Source organism: Melospiza melodia, chromosome 8 (assembly GCF_035770615.1).
Source record: "Melospiza melodia melodia isolate bMelMel2 chromosome 8, bMelMel2.pri, whole genome shotgun sequence".
NCBI lineage: Eukaryota > Metazoa > Chordata > Aves > Passeriformes > Passerellidae > Melospiza > Melospiza melodia.
In genome coordinates, this window is record NC_086201.1 from 32,656,765 (window position 1) to 32,671,093 (window position 14,329).

General features: G+C 39.6%; 1 protein-coding gene across 11 annotated transcripts in view; it reads left to right on the top strand.

The window, feature by feature from the left end:
• PCNT (pericentrin) overlaps window positions 1-14,329 on the top strand; it is a 70,164-nt gene that overhangs the window by 5,747 nt on the left and 50,088 nt on the right. For 8 of the 11 annotated variants that reach the window (XM_063162574.1, XM_063162575.1, XM_063162584.1 and 5 more), the window contains exons 3-14: window positions 1,098-1,148; window positions 1,934-2,110; window positions 2,857-3,000; window positions 5,234-5,398; window positions 5,690-8,152; window positions 8,238-8,330; window positions 8,533-8,709; window positions 9,663-9,918; window positions 11,675-11,733; window positions 11,909-12,083; window positions 12,666-12,802; window positions 13,344-13,455. In XM_063162574.1, the coding sequence (XP_063018644.1) occupies window positions 1,098-1,148; window positions 1,934-2,110; window positions 2,857-3,000; window positions 5,234-5,398; window positions 5,690-8,152; window positions 8,238-8,330; window positions 8,533-8,709; window positions 9,663-9,918; window positions 11,675-11,733; window positions 11,909-12,083; window positions 12,666-12,802; window positions 13,344-13,455 (4,009 nt within the window). The remainder of the gene's footprint in view (window positions 1-1,097; window positions 1,149-1,933; window positions 2,111-2,856; window positions 3,001-5,233; window positions 5,399-5,689; window positions 8,153-8,237; window positions 8,331-8,532; window positions 8,710-9,662; window positions 9,919-11,674; window positions 11,734-11,908; window positions 12,084-12,665; window positions 12,803-13,343; window positions 13,456-14,329) is intronic. The other 3 variants (XM_063162581.1, XM_063162579.1, XM_063162583.1) reach the window with 3 other exon arrangements.

The following is a 14,329-nucleotide window of genomic DNA, read 5'->3' on the forward strand; positions in this document are numbered from 1 at the left end:
AAACTATCATTTATTCCAGCTATTGTAAAGCCAGCATAGATGTTACTTCCACAGTTTTAAGGTGTGACTTTGCTTGTGTCTGATGTGTTTTGGTATGTCTGTACTGATGGCTCTCTAAAGGTAGTCATGTTCTCTGTGGAAAGAATTTTGTGCCTTCTGCACCAAAAAACATCTCTCCAGATGTTGGAGTGTTTTCACAACATACCACAATAGCATCAAACTGAAGTGTTTGCAAGCCTGTGATGATGTGGGATAAAATTTGTGTGTGTTATCCTGCTTTCTGTTGTGAGAGTATCCCTGATGCTTTCAGGATACCTTCAACAAAATGTTAGCATTGCAAAGGCTTTTATGAAGCTACACACTGAGGAAAAACACAGTGTTTTGTCACTCAGCCATAGCAGTGTCCTTGCTGCATTTGTGTGAGCTTAAATTAAAAAAAAAACAAACAAAAATCACTTACTGCTGCTAAGCAGCTTTTTTCAAAATAGCTGGCTTGTAAAGCAGCTGGAATTCTAGGTTACCTGGAGAGGGTGCCTCCAGGGAGGCAGTGATCATTGGGAGCTACTTCCAGCAGACTCAAAATGCAGGGAGAGCTGTGGGCTGCCTTTTCCAAATAATGCCATAGTCACCTTGGTCTTGTTGTGACTTTAGTGAGGGGGAAACCTCTTTACAGGTATCAAGCTGTGTTAAATCTGTGTGTCAGAAAAAGGTGTTGCTTTTGTGGTTACCTGAATGCTTTTAGCATGTTTGTTAATTCATCTCCTGTCAATTTACTCATTTTAAGTAGTAGATTAAAGGTTGTTTGATCCTCTGCTCTTGTAGCTGGCAAACACTTAAGCATCAAATCAGTGTTGAGGCTTAACCTGAAATTTAAGAGGCCATTATAATACTTTTGTTTGTTTGTTTTTGGTTTTTTTTGCAGTTTAGTTGATTTCACCATGAAAGACCAGCTGGATTTAGCATAAAGTCAGTTTCTCACAACACAGACCTTTCTGGCTCATACTTAAGATGCTTCCAAAATTATTCTGTTTTTCCTTATTTTTATCTATAATAGCTATGATTTAGTGTTTGGTTTTTTTTTTTTGTTTATTTACCAGGGCAGCACTGATTTGTCTAGCTGGGAGTCACTGGATGATCATGCAACTGAAGTAAGTGTGAAAAGTTGTATCTTTAGTAAAAGGTCCTGAATAGAGCTGAAAAAAGACTGATAATTGGTTGCTAAAATGATTAATTGACCATTGTTATCAACTATGATGAAACTGATGCGATTTCACTATTTTATAGTATAAAACAGGCATTTCTCTGTGTGTGCATTTACTGGCTGTGAAAATTGGGTTTTGTAAAATCATAGACTCAGCCCAGAGAAGTGTCAATGTTTCAATGCTTCCAATTGATACACGGGTTCATTTTTCATTGTTTCATACAATACAAACAAAATGTATTCAAAATAACGTACAAGATACTGTATCCTCTATGATGATTGTAACAATGTTGCTCCTAAGAAGCCACAGGAATTTCATTTTAACTGAAGAGCTTTACATTGTTTCTCATTTGGGTGGACTGTTCTCCAGTCAGATGGATGTAAAGGCTTTGTTTAAATTGGGAATATTCTGCTTCCTTCCTCACAACCTGAGGTATTTAAATCCCAATGCATGCCAAAATGGCATCTTGCCACCATTTGGTGCTGTAAAATCACAACACTTTACTTTTGTGCCTTAAACTATCATGGAATGTATGATCATTTTTAATTTGAAGTTTTTAAATCTTAAGGATTTTATATATATAATGTTTCTATTAGATACAAAGTCCCAGCATTGAGTTACTTTTAAAGTAGAATTTGCCCAGGACTTAACCTTGAAACTGAATTTGTTTTCAGATGAATCCCAAAGTGGTGTTTTTAGTGAATAAATGCATTTCTGTTTCCTTGATGAAGAAAGCTAGGATGAATTCTGCAGAGTACAGCGAGGCTGATGCTCAGGTGTGCCAGGCAAGGATAGCTGAGCTGGAGAGCAGGCTGCTGGAGAAACAGGAGGCAGTGGAGAGACTCACTGTGCAGATGGATGAGCTGCAGGACCAACTCACCCAGCACAACGATTCCATGCAGCTCCAGGTGTGTTTCACAGAGCTGGGGAATGGCATAATAGTACTTTATTTTAATCCTAAAAATATTTCAGCCTCAAAAACCTGTTGTTTTTTAGTGAAAAGTACTTCACCTTGCTAACATGTACTGCAAAAAGCAGCATCCTCTTCCAGAATACTAAAAAAATATTTTACATTCCCTTTCTCTAACAATTCTATATAAAGATAAATTATTACCATATGCTTTTTAAAACTAGTTATTTTCCCCTTTATATGTTCTTTTTCTCATTCTAGGTTTGGGGAAATAAAAGCATTTCCTGTTGGTGAGAAATAAATTGAAAAGATAAATGTGATTAACAAAAAATGGGATTAATGTATCCCATCTCATTAGCCTCCTCTCACATGACTGAAGGGAATTGCAGGCAGATAGGAAACAATTTAGGGGGTGCTAAATATTCATTATGTCCTTCTTGAAAACTTTATTGCTTTTTACATCAATGAGAGCTACAGATCTGGAAGTAAAAATCCTAGTTTCATTGCTGGTAGCCCACAATTTGTTTTTAAAATCACTTTTGGTTAGGTTTGTCATCTCTGAGATCAGTTTAAGACTACTCTTTCTTCATGCCTGCCATCATCTTTGGACACAAAGATTTCTTTGGTTAAAACAGAAATGTGACTAGGGACTCTGTAATGGCTCTGCTTCAAGAAAGCCTACTTGGTTCCAAATGTGTTAAGAGTATCTTAATGTCAAAAGTGCCCTTCTTGTGACCCCTGTAGGAAAGCACAGTTCAGGAGCAGAATGAAATCATCAGGAAGTTAACAAGCTGCCTGCAGCAGGCCAAGAAGGACCGGGATGAGCTGCAGGAGGAGGCTGCACGTGTGGCTGGCCAGATCCACGATTTACAGCTCCAGTTGCATCAGGTGTGCCCCTCCTCCGGTTTGCATGTCCTTACAGAGACAGCAAGAACAACTTGAGACTGTGAATGTAAAAACCTTGAGCTGGTCATGTAGCTCCTCATAGTTCAGTTTGAAGCACAGCAGTGAAAATGGTTTCAGGGCAGGGCAGGGTTTTTTCCTGGTTGCTACAGAGGAGTCCTGGAAAAAACCTCAGATTTTCCACTTGCTTGCATAATGTTTTGAAGGTCATTGCACTTCTTTGTTCATCACTTAAGCCCTTGTTAGGGAATTTTGCACAGTGTTGTTGGTGGTGTTATGGGTTGAGTGAAAGCGTTAGACAAGCCCTGCCTTAGGTTCAGATATTGGCAGCAGTTTGAATTCAGGTGAGGCACACCTAAACAGCTCTGGCTCATGAGTTCTTAAGAACTGCAGATCAGGTTTTTATTTACTGAGTAGGCAGAAGATTAACAGACAAATGGCCTTAAACAGGTTGAAACAACTGCTAGAAGATTACATTAAACAGTGCAGAACATAAAGGTATCTCTATTATAGCTAGCAAAGAAATACTATAGATTAGGAGTCAGGGTAACTTATCACTGAACTGATGAAGTACAGAGATTGCTTTCACTCAGCCCCCAAGAGTGACCACACAGTGGCATCCCAGCACTGGGGAAGGCCCCACACATTTCCACACAATGTGCAGAAGACTTCTGCCTTCTGAAAATTTGGTGTAGCTTTAAGGGTCTGTGAAGTAAAGTGTCTGTCAGTCAGAAATTCAAACTAATCTTCCTTCAACCTCTCTCCCGAAGCAAGATGTTTATTGTCAGCTGGGAATGCCACCTCCATGGTGCCAGAAATATCTCACTACCAGACAGATGTCTGGCCTGAAATATTTCACCAATTAGCAAATTCTTGTGAGGGGGGAGATGCCCTGAGCTCTTGCACCAGCTGATAGGCAGAACAGATAAGCCCTTCTGTGGTGGGGGAATGTCCTGCCACAAGCGGTTTGTGGCCTGTGCACAACTGCTGCTCTACAGTTTGGGCTTGCATGTGATCATTTGTCCTTTGCCAGAGAAATGTATGAGTTTCTGCTTGGGCAACTGGAACATCTCAGCTGTTAGACAGAAACTTGCTCTGCTGAGGTCATGTGACTTGGCTCAAAGAAAGAAATTTAAATTGACAGTTCAAGCAGCCTCTCTGACACATAGGAACCTGCTTCAGTGCAACAGGTTGATCATGGATCTAATCTCTGTATAATGACATATACTGCAGCCTTTCTCTGCTTTAAAATGTATTTTTGGAAGTGCTTTATTCTTTCTTGGTGATACTCAGTGTTCCAGTAGCTATTCTCTTTGAACCTATGTATTTGTTGTCCTTGGAGCTTTGTAGTATATGCCAAAGAGAAATGTTTCTGTGTATTAACTGTTTCAGGGTTGCAGGATATGGGATTACAAATCTTAAAAATTTTAAAAATAAAAACTGGGGCTTTTTAGTCTAGGGATTATCTTAATGGAGTTTCTTATGCCCTGAAAAATGCCTGCTAAATGAAATTTAGTAAAATAACAAAAAATACTGCTTTCTATCTACAGTTCTGGTTGCAACAGCAAAATATAGTAAAAGTTAAGGCTACTCAACAGATGTTTGGGATTTGCACCACAAGCCATTGGAAGACAAGGATCAAGCCTCAATAGCATTTCAGGCATATTTTAAATAAGTCTAGTGAGATGATGCACATTGTGGAAGGATGTCAACTTTGATATCAGATGAAAGCACTAGTACTATCTTACATATTCTTTCTTGGTTTTAGCAACATACTGAGAAAAACATATTAAATGAAACTTATTTTGTGTTATCCTGACTGGAGAAATGGAGAATTACTAAAGGAGAAATTACCTTTATTAATGAGCTGGAAATGCTTTGCAGAGAAGGTTTTGCTCATTGTATCTTAATGGCATGTCCAGTCCATTGGGAGTTCTGCTTTGTATTGGAGGAATTCAATATGATTTATTATGCTAGATTTAAAGGTTCATTTTGTTAGAGAAGTCACAGGGGGTGAATTATCTAACATTTGCATCTTTTCAGTAAGTAATAGTATCTAAAACATCACAAGTGTTGTCTGCCTCTTTAGGATGATTTTTATTCCTTGAGAATGAAAGATTTAGGGTAAACCTGTAAATACACTTGCTTACAGTGAATCTTGTGTATGGGTTGTTTAGATACAAACTTTCTCCTGACTGTGAGTGCCTTTTGTGTCCAGGTTACTGAGCTGCTGAGGAGTAAAGGTCTCAGGAAAAATGAAGGAGTAGAAGCCCAGCAGCAAATGTCCTTGTTTCAGGATCGTCTCCGAGAGCAGAATGCGCACTTGGAGAGTCTGCGTGAGAAAGCACATGACCTGCAAGTACAGCTGGAGTCTTCCCAAAAGGTAAAAACTTAATTTTTTTTGTTTTTATTTCAAATTTGGTGCTAACTTGAATTTGCTGTACTGACATATTTTTGAAAAAAACATTTTTGTATAGAAAGAAATTTAGAGGGATTGTGATGACTGCCATACATAATTGAAATAGCTTAATGTCTTGTTTCTTTAAGAGTGTAACTAGTAGTGCCATAAATAGAAACCTTAAACTTAAATGTTACTTCTGAATGCAAATTAAAAACATGAAGCTTAAGGAAATGAAATCATCATATACTTTATATGTAATATTTTCTTTTTAAGAATACCAAAGATAAAGAAAATCTGCTTGCCCAAATGGAAGAGGATATGAAAGATACAGTGCAAAAGCTACACAGAACTATAGATGAAAAAGAACAATTTATTAGAAGTCTTCAAGATCTACTGACATCAGAAAGATCTGGCTTGTCTGTACTACAGCACACACTTTCTCTTCGGGACTCAGAAATAACAGAATTAAAAAAAGAAATTGCTTTATCCAAAGTGAAAGAACAGCAACATATTGAAGAACTGAGAATCAGTCATGAGAAGGACATTTGCAGACAGTTGGATAACTTGAGGAATGAGCTGGAGAAGTGCCACAGAAGAGAGATTGCAGAAGCAAAGCAGATCTATGAAAAAGAAATTATTTTGAAATATAAAAATGAACTTGAACAGTTCAAGAAAGAACTTTGTGCTTTGAATTCTGATGAAAACATTCAGAATTTGAATGGCATAATAATTGACTTAAATGTAAGGCTTCAAGAATCTGAAATTGGTAAGGAAGATTTGAGGAAGAAACTTGAAAACCAACGGGAAGACTTCCAGAGGGAAAAATCTGAAATAGAGACTAAATACAAGGATGTAATTGATGATCTTAAGTATCAACTTTCTTCTGCAGAAGAGCAAGCAAAGGAAGCCCAGCAATATAAAAAAGAAAAACAGTCCTTGAATGAAGAGATTCAGAAGCTGAATTCCTACATCCAAGAATTAAGTGAAAAGCAACTTCATGAGGCTAAAAAATGTATAGATGTAAGGCAAAATCATGATGGAGAGATGGTCTCCAATAAACAGCTACTGGAATTGAGGGAAAACCAGATTTTATCAGGGAAGTGTCAGCTGCAGGGAGTGGATCTGGAGGAGATTTGGGACAGAGCATGCCAGCTGGAAGGCAGGGATGAGCCAGTGTATCAGCCAGAAGTGGAGTTCCAGTCTGACTCCTCAAGGGATCAGTTAGAGGAAACAAGGAATTTAGAGATCATGAGGGATAATGGAGGTGGTGAAGGGGAGAACCTGTCTGAAGAACCCTTGTCAGAGCTGGGGCTTCTCAGTGGTGATGAAGGTATATTGGATAAATACCTCATTGCCACAGAAACTCCAGAGGACTCCTATGGGTCCAGCTCTTGGGAGGGCCATGCCATTGAAGAGGGCAGATGCAACATGTATGGGTTAGACAGCAGTGTGCTCCTAGAACCCAGCAGAGAGTTTGTGTCTTCTTCATTAAACTGTAGCCTTGAGGAGGGGACCTGTCTCAGTGCCTTGGCTCAGGACCTTTCTGAAGGAGCAGAGGTGGGAGCAGAGGCCTTGGTTTCATGTGTGTCAGAGGGCTCCCTGCAGCAAAACAAAACTGGGGACCACGGTGACACAGAGGATGATGAGATGATGTGTTTGGCAGAGAGACATCTGAAGCCAGCTGAGCTGCTCCATCAGCAGTCAGCCTTGGAAATGCCTTATCAGGACACCCAAGGAGCTGTTGGAAACTGGGAAGAAGCTGTGTCTGAGCTCTCTGATAGGCATGCAGAACTGGAGGAAGAACATGAAGCACAAATCCGTTGTGAAAAAGAACTTCAGAGAATGGAGAAGGAGAAAGAGCTTGAAAACAAACACATGCTTCTACTAAAGCAGCAGGGTGAGGGTGGAGGCCAGCCATCCCTAACCCAAGTGTCACACCCCTCTATCTGGCTAGAAATGGTGAAGGACCTCCAGGAGGAAAGGGACATGTTGGTGATGCAGCTGAGAACTCAGGAGCAGTTAGTGAGAGATGCTCAGGAGCAGAACACAGCTGCTGATTCTGGGACAAGCAAAGGGCAGGCTCCTTTTGGCCATCAGCTGGCAGCTTTGCAAAGCCAAAGGGATGGGATGCAAAGCCAGCTTGATGCTCAGAGGGCTAAGAACCAGAGAATAGCAGAGCTGTTGAGTCAGAAAACCGCATCTGAAGAGACATTGCTAAAAGAACTGGAGTTGCTCAAAGCTGAAATCAATAATAAAGAACAAAATTTAATGCTTTTGCTGAAGGAAAAAACAGCCTTAAGAGAGAGACTATCCAATGTGGAGGAGGATCTGTTGAAAGCAGAAAAAGCACTAGCAGAGAATGCTAGCATCATTGAGGACCTCGAGAAAAACATCCATGAGCTTAATGCTGAAATGAAAAACATCAAAGAAATACAGCAGTGTGAAAGACGGAGCTATGAGGACAGGTTGAACCTCAGCAACCAAGAAATTACTAAACTAACTGCTGAAGTAAAGGAAAAGATTAGTGAATACAGTGAGGAAAAAAACCAGTTGACTGAAGAAATTGCCCAGTTGAAAAAGGCTCATTTGGAGCTTGAGGCTCGCTTGCAGGAGTCCTGTCAGGCTGCCCAGGAGGCTCAGTCCAAGCTGGAGAAGCATTACAAGGAGGAAATAGATAAGATGGAGACTCAACACCTTGCTGAATTAACTGAAGTGAGTTTGGTACACGAGAGAGAGGTAGGAAACCCTGGTAACTGCAGGAGGTGTGGGATTTCTGAATGCTTAAGGTAGCCATTGCAAATGTTTGTATGCCTGTTTTCAGATTAAAGAGTTAAATGCTGAAATAAAAGACAAAGTGGAAGAGCAACAGAAGTTGGAAGAAAAAAGAAAGGAGGAGATTGCTGTAATAAAAAAGGTACATGCTATAATTTGGTTATTTTGGAAAAGTCAAGTAATTTTGCATTGTCATGTAAACATTTTAGAGATGCAAAATTCTATTTATTGTTTTATTTGATGTTTTTGATTTGGGGTCAGGAGCATGGGAGAACTCTTGTTCCATAATTTGGGCTCAACAATCATATTTTGAAGGAAGCTTTTCATCAGAGCTTTCTCTGCAGGTTCATGAACGGGAGCACGATCGGGAGGTCTCTGAGCTGGCTGCTAAACACGCAGAGGAAATGGAGAAGCTCCGTGCTGAGCTCAAGGAGCAGCAGAGGCACCTTTTAGATGAACTCCAGCAGCAAATGGCAGCCACACACAGAGCAGAGCAGGAGCAGGCTCAGCTCCAGTCCCAGGTAAAAACAGGAAATCTCACAGTGATTAATACAATTCTTAGCTGACTTGATGAGCTCCAGCGTAGACAGAAATCAAGGAGCCTTCTCCTTAATTTCTGTGGCTATTAGATATGCTCTTTCACATGGTGCTGCAACCAAAGGAAAAGCAGTTTTCTCTTGGTGGGTGGTAGTAGATATATTTTAGAGGACTTCTCCAGAATCCTCGCTTTATGTTATATTCCAAATATTTAATATATATCTTAATATTTAATTGTATCTTAACATTCATTCTGAAGAAAACTGCTTGTTTAAATTGATGATTTTAAGAGAAAAAACAGCTTTGTAATTTTTTGTCTTGGCAAGTTTAACAAGCTAATTTTATAAAGTACATAAGCCCCTCACACTTTTTAGTTATCCCACTATTAATTAGGGATGCTATAGTGTGAAAACCTGACTTCTGTATATTTCCTGGGTTTTTGAACATTTCCACTAAATGCAAAGTGGAAATGGAAAGAATGGTCTAGCATTAGATTGCAACCTGTTGGTACACTGGGCAATTGACTTAAGATTGAGAAGTGGTGAATTTTATTTCTACTTCTTCAATATCACTTAGAACTTTACTTTGTTAACAAATTATAACCAAGAGCAAACGTAAGGAATTCTTTCAATAGGCAGTGACTTGCTGGGGTGAGCTTGTGTCCTGCTTTGATGTGAGGAAGTGGACAGGTACAGGATATTTTGTAGGGAATTAAAAGGCAGGTAAAAAGCCTTTTTACATTGCACTGAAAACGTTAAAATATTACAGCAGCTTATTTTAAGGGTTCCTTTAAGGGTCTCCTTGCACAAAGAAACCATCTCCAAGTACAGAAAGGCAGAGCTTAGATGTGTTTAACAGTGAAAACTGGAACTAGTGATGAGAAGGCGAGCACATGTCATTAGAGGGGAGGGAGAAACCCTTTTTTACTCCACTGCAGACACTGCACAGCCTTGAACTGGAAGCTTTACGCCTGACCTTAAACAATATGCACACCTCTCAGCTGGAGCTTACACAGTCCAACTTGAGGAAAGAGAAGGAGACTGCCCTCATGGAGCTGCGGGAGATGCTCAATGACAAACGTGCTCAGGAGGTCGCCATTCTGCAGAGCCGCCACCAGCTGGAGTGGGAGAGGATCAAAGAGCAGTGTCTGAAGGAAAAAGAAGACCTTAAGTCCAAGTATCAGCAAGAGCTAGGTATTGAAAGTGGGGAATAAGTGTTTTCTTCCTGCACAGGTTCCTGTCTTGGTGTAGAGCTGGCCTGTGAGTGACAGCTGGTGTTACCTCTAAAGTGGGCAGGACTGCCATGTGCCAGAGTGCATGTTTGATTTATGAAAATGAAGCTGTGCAGACCTTGGTTTAATTGTTCTTCATCTGCAAATTAGTGCTAAACTGAACTACTTTCTTTCAGCAGGAGGCTTTTCACCAAGCTCTCTTAAAGAACTTGTTCAGTGCAGAGAGTAGAGCTCTTAGCCCTTTTGTTTTGTCAGGGTTTTTCTTGCCCTACGTCAGCACTTGGTTGTCTTTGTGAGAAAATGTGTGAATGCTTCCTGGTTTACCCTGTCAGTGTTAGGAAGGGGCTGAAAGGCTCAGTGAGAACCTGTAGCTGGGTGTCCTTGGAGCTGCACTTCATATGAGACTGTGTTTTGGCATAAGCAAGAAGGCAATTGCACCTCAGTATTGAAGGCCTACTGATGATGCTCTTGGCATTGCTTGGGAAATTTCCCTCTATGCAGGTCAGACCATTTTTAACCTCTATGGCAGAGCTTGAGGAATTTCTGGAGGAGAAGTTTACAGAATCACAGGCTGGTTGGGGTGGAAGGGCTCTCTGGAGATCATCAAACCCCCTACTAGTGCAGGTTCACCCAGAGCAGTTTGCACAGGATTATGTCCAGGCGTGTTTTGAGTATCTGCAGATCAAAAGGCTCCACAGCCTCTCTGGGCAGCCTGGTACAGGGCTCTGTCACCCTCACAGTAAAGAACTTTTTCCTTGTATTTACATGGATCCATGGGGACCATTGCTAGTTGCAGGCCTCCAGCCAGACTCTGCACTGCTCATCACACCCTTCTGAGCTCTGCAATAAGGTTTAGAAACCATTCCTCTAGTTGTCCTTCCCTAAGAGAAAGAAAATGTTTAAGGGTGTCCCTTTTTGACCTAAAAGTAGGAAACCATTTGTTACCACCAGTAGTGCAGTGAAGTGACAGCACAGTGGGATCTGTGAGCAGGAGGAGGTCAAGATGCAGTTCTTAATATCAGTGCTCTTAAATTGTGTTTTACTATTGTAACTTAATGCCAGTTTAAGTTTTTCTTTCCCATGGAAAGACTTGAAATAAAGCCTGCATATCATAAACTATTAATTATAAATAAATCTAGGTAATGTGGCTGATAGGCCTTTACAGGGTTCCTTCAATTCAAAAAAGGGGCCAAACAAGAGGCTGGAATTAATCAGGGGAGAACTTGAAAGGAAGAATCTGTTGGTGTCAGTGATAACTGAGCAGAGAGTGGCATCTGTCTTGCAGTCTTTTTTACTAGACATTTGTAGAAGAAATTTTGAAGTTTTCTACCTGCTGCTGCTGCATGCTACTCCTGTCTTTCTGGAGATTCTGTGCTCATGGTGGTGTGCAGTGAAATGTTAAAATGACATTAGTATTCCTTTATATCTTTAGTTTTTAGTATCATATTCTCTGTAGACTTAAGCAGCCTTTACTAATTAAATTGAACTTTACTTTCTGAGTTGTCTTTGCAGTTCTAAGTTCTAGAAGGCTTGTTTTCTAAAATGAAATGGAATAGAACATAACAGCAGGTGTGGCTAGAACCCAGCATCTTACCCTGCTCTATGCCTGCTCATTTAAGTCCTGAGTTTGATGTTGAAAATTGTAATCTCATTCATATTTCTACTTACTATTTAACACTATTTTATGTAAATTTATTAATAAGTGTTTTATTTCACAGTTGACCAGAGAAAGAAAATAGAATTGGAAATGGAAGAGACACATGTCCAGGCATTAGAGGTACAAATTCTGTTCTTTATACAAGAAAAAAAGAAAGGTCCTTTCAGAAAACAAGAGCTGGTACAAGTCCCAGATCTGCTACAGATTTATTGCAAAGGACAAATAAATGGAGAAAAAGAATCATTAATGTACTAAACATGTTTGCTTTAATATAATGCATGTTTTACTCTCTTAGACTCTCAAAAGAGACTGGGAATTGGAGTCTGATAGACGTTTACAAAGTGTGTGTGAGGAGCTGTGTGGAAAACATCAGGCTGAGATGATTGCACTGCAGAAATCTCTGGAAATGGATCTGGAAAAAGTCAGAGCAGAGCTGGGGCTTCTTTCTGTTGAGAATGTACAGTCTAAAAGTAAGTATCATGCTCTGGGAGGCAGCTGTTTTATTGAACAGACTCATAGATTTTACAACATGTATAAAAACAAATACAAGCTGTATTTATGTGGCCTTATTTAAAACTGGGACAGTGGTATGAGACTGTCTGGACAAAGCTGTAAATGAAAAATTATTTAAAACCTGGGTAGCATTGTTGCATTTCAACTTCCACAGAGATGAAAGGTGAATATTAAAGGGAGGTGCTGTTTTGCTCCCATCTGAAATCCTGTTCTGACAGTTGCTGAGTTAATCAAAATTGTGGTTTATATTAATAAAAGCTTTTTCTAACAAAAAATTGCATTTGGATTGTGGATAGTTAAGGCTTAATGGAACAAATGGTTGTCTCTTGGCTAACTAACAGTGTGGGATGCAGAGAACAACAAAGCAGTGCATGGAAATATTTGACTTGCAAATACTTTACTGTTCAAGCATTTCTGTGATTCCCTGAAAGCTTGTACTGAAGCTAGAGACAATTCATTTCTGGTTTTGTTGCACAGAAGTTGTACAGGTTATTCATTAACCGGGATGAGGGAGTAACAGAACTAATTTTTCATTTTAGTGAAATGTATAGAATTGGAGAGGCAACACCAGTTAGCCATCTCAAAGTTACAAGAACAGCTGCAGGCTGAACATAATCAACTCCTAGAAGACATAAAGATGAAAAGCCAAGAAAAAGAACAGGATCTTCAGAAGGAGGTAAGTGACATTTCTTGAGCAGTTTAGAGTAGCTGATTTCTCTTTATATAACAAAAACTAGACCATAGACTAGACCATATCATTTGGGTGATCTGTTTGTATTTAAAGATGTTATTGGAAAAGCAAAATGCATCATGAAGCAGGTAAATACTCTGGGAGTTTCCATAGGAGTTCAAAACCTTTGGAATGCAGTTGCCTTTGTGCCATTTTGTGCCATCTCTTTAGCTATATTTATATTCCTAAATTTATGGTTCTCATATTTTATTTTTATCTGGCTAATGCCTTATTTTTTTTTTGCCAGTGGAGATACTTATGGCATCAGGAACAAATTCTTCTCTCTCAGAGGAGTGGGTGTAAGAGTTGAGATGCTGCTCCTCAGTATCTCTGATACTGTCAGGAGCTGAGTGGTGTTGTCACTGTTTCCACCTAGTTCTGACAGAAGTGTCTCTTGAGTGTAAAATAAGCCCTGAGAACAAAATTGTTTAACAAGTTGTGGTGGGGTGTTTGTTTTTTTTTGGTTTTAACATGTTTTTTTTTGTAGCTGGACCAGCTTCAGGTCAAGCATGAGCAACTCAAGGTTCAGTCACAAGAAGAAATGAGGCAGCTTTGGTCTCAGCTTGACAGCACCCGAGCAAATCGACAAGAGCTAAGTGGTATGTTCATAACTGACACATTTTATTTGATTTTTTTGCCTCTTCTTCATACAGAAGGACACATGATTGACACAAAATGCTTTTAGCTGTTTTACCAGAAACACACAGGAAGGCCACAGTGTCAGTGGGTTGTAGCCCAGTGATCTGTCTGTAGGTTGTGAGTTGGTGTCAGATAACAGGTTCTGCAGTGTGAAAAAGCACGGTGTGACTGTGGGGGGAAAGCTTACTCCTGTGCTTTTGCTTTCCCTTCTCACTCCATTCCTGCACACTATAAAAATATTTCATGAAAATGAAAGGTTTTTCATTGAAATGTCAAATTAACTATCATGTAATTAAAAACTGGAGAAAATGCTGGTCAGTGCAATAGCATGCTCCTATTTGTATTTCTGTTTCAAGAGCCAGGTGTATTAAATAAAACAGCCTGTTTTGCAGTGTAGTGGTTGGAGATGACATGCACTTCTGACATAAAATATAACATGTCTTAGATGTGTGTGCACAGACATGTGTAACACATTGAAGAACTTCTGTGGAAATAGAAAACCTAGGACCATGACTCTGCCAGTGTTCTTGTGTTGAGACTCTAAAATGAGGTTCTTGAGTTCTGCTGGGGTAGTTAGAACAGAAGACACATGTAAGATACTTCAAATCCTGTTCCAGATTTTCTGAATAATATAACTTTAGGTAGCTTTTGAGCTGTATTAGGGTTTGGTTTGGTCATACATGAAATAAGTAGTTTTTTCTGTTAGGCAGACTTTACCTTGACTGTTTCATCTTGTTGTTTTGGTATTACAGAATTACAGTACATAGCATTTCATAGTATTGGCTTGAATTCTTCTCTGTAGCTCTAATCTCTAGCATTTCACATGTTTTTCTA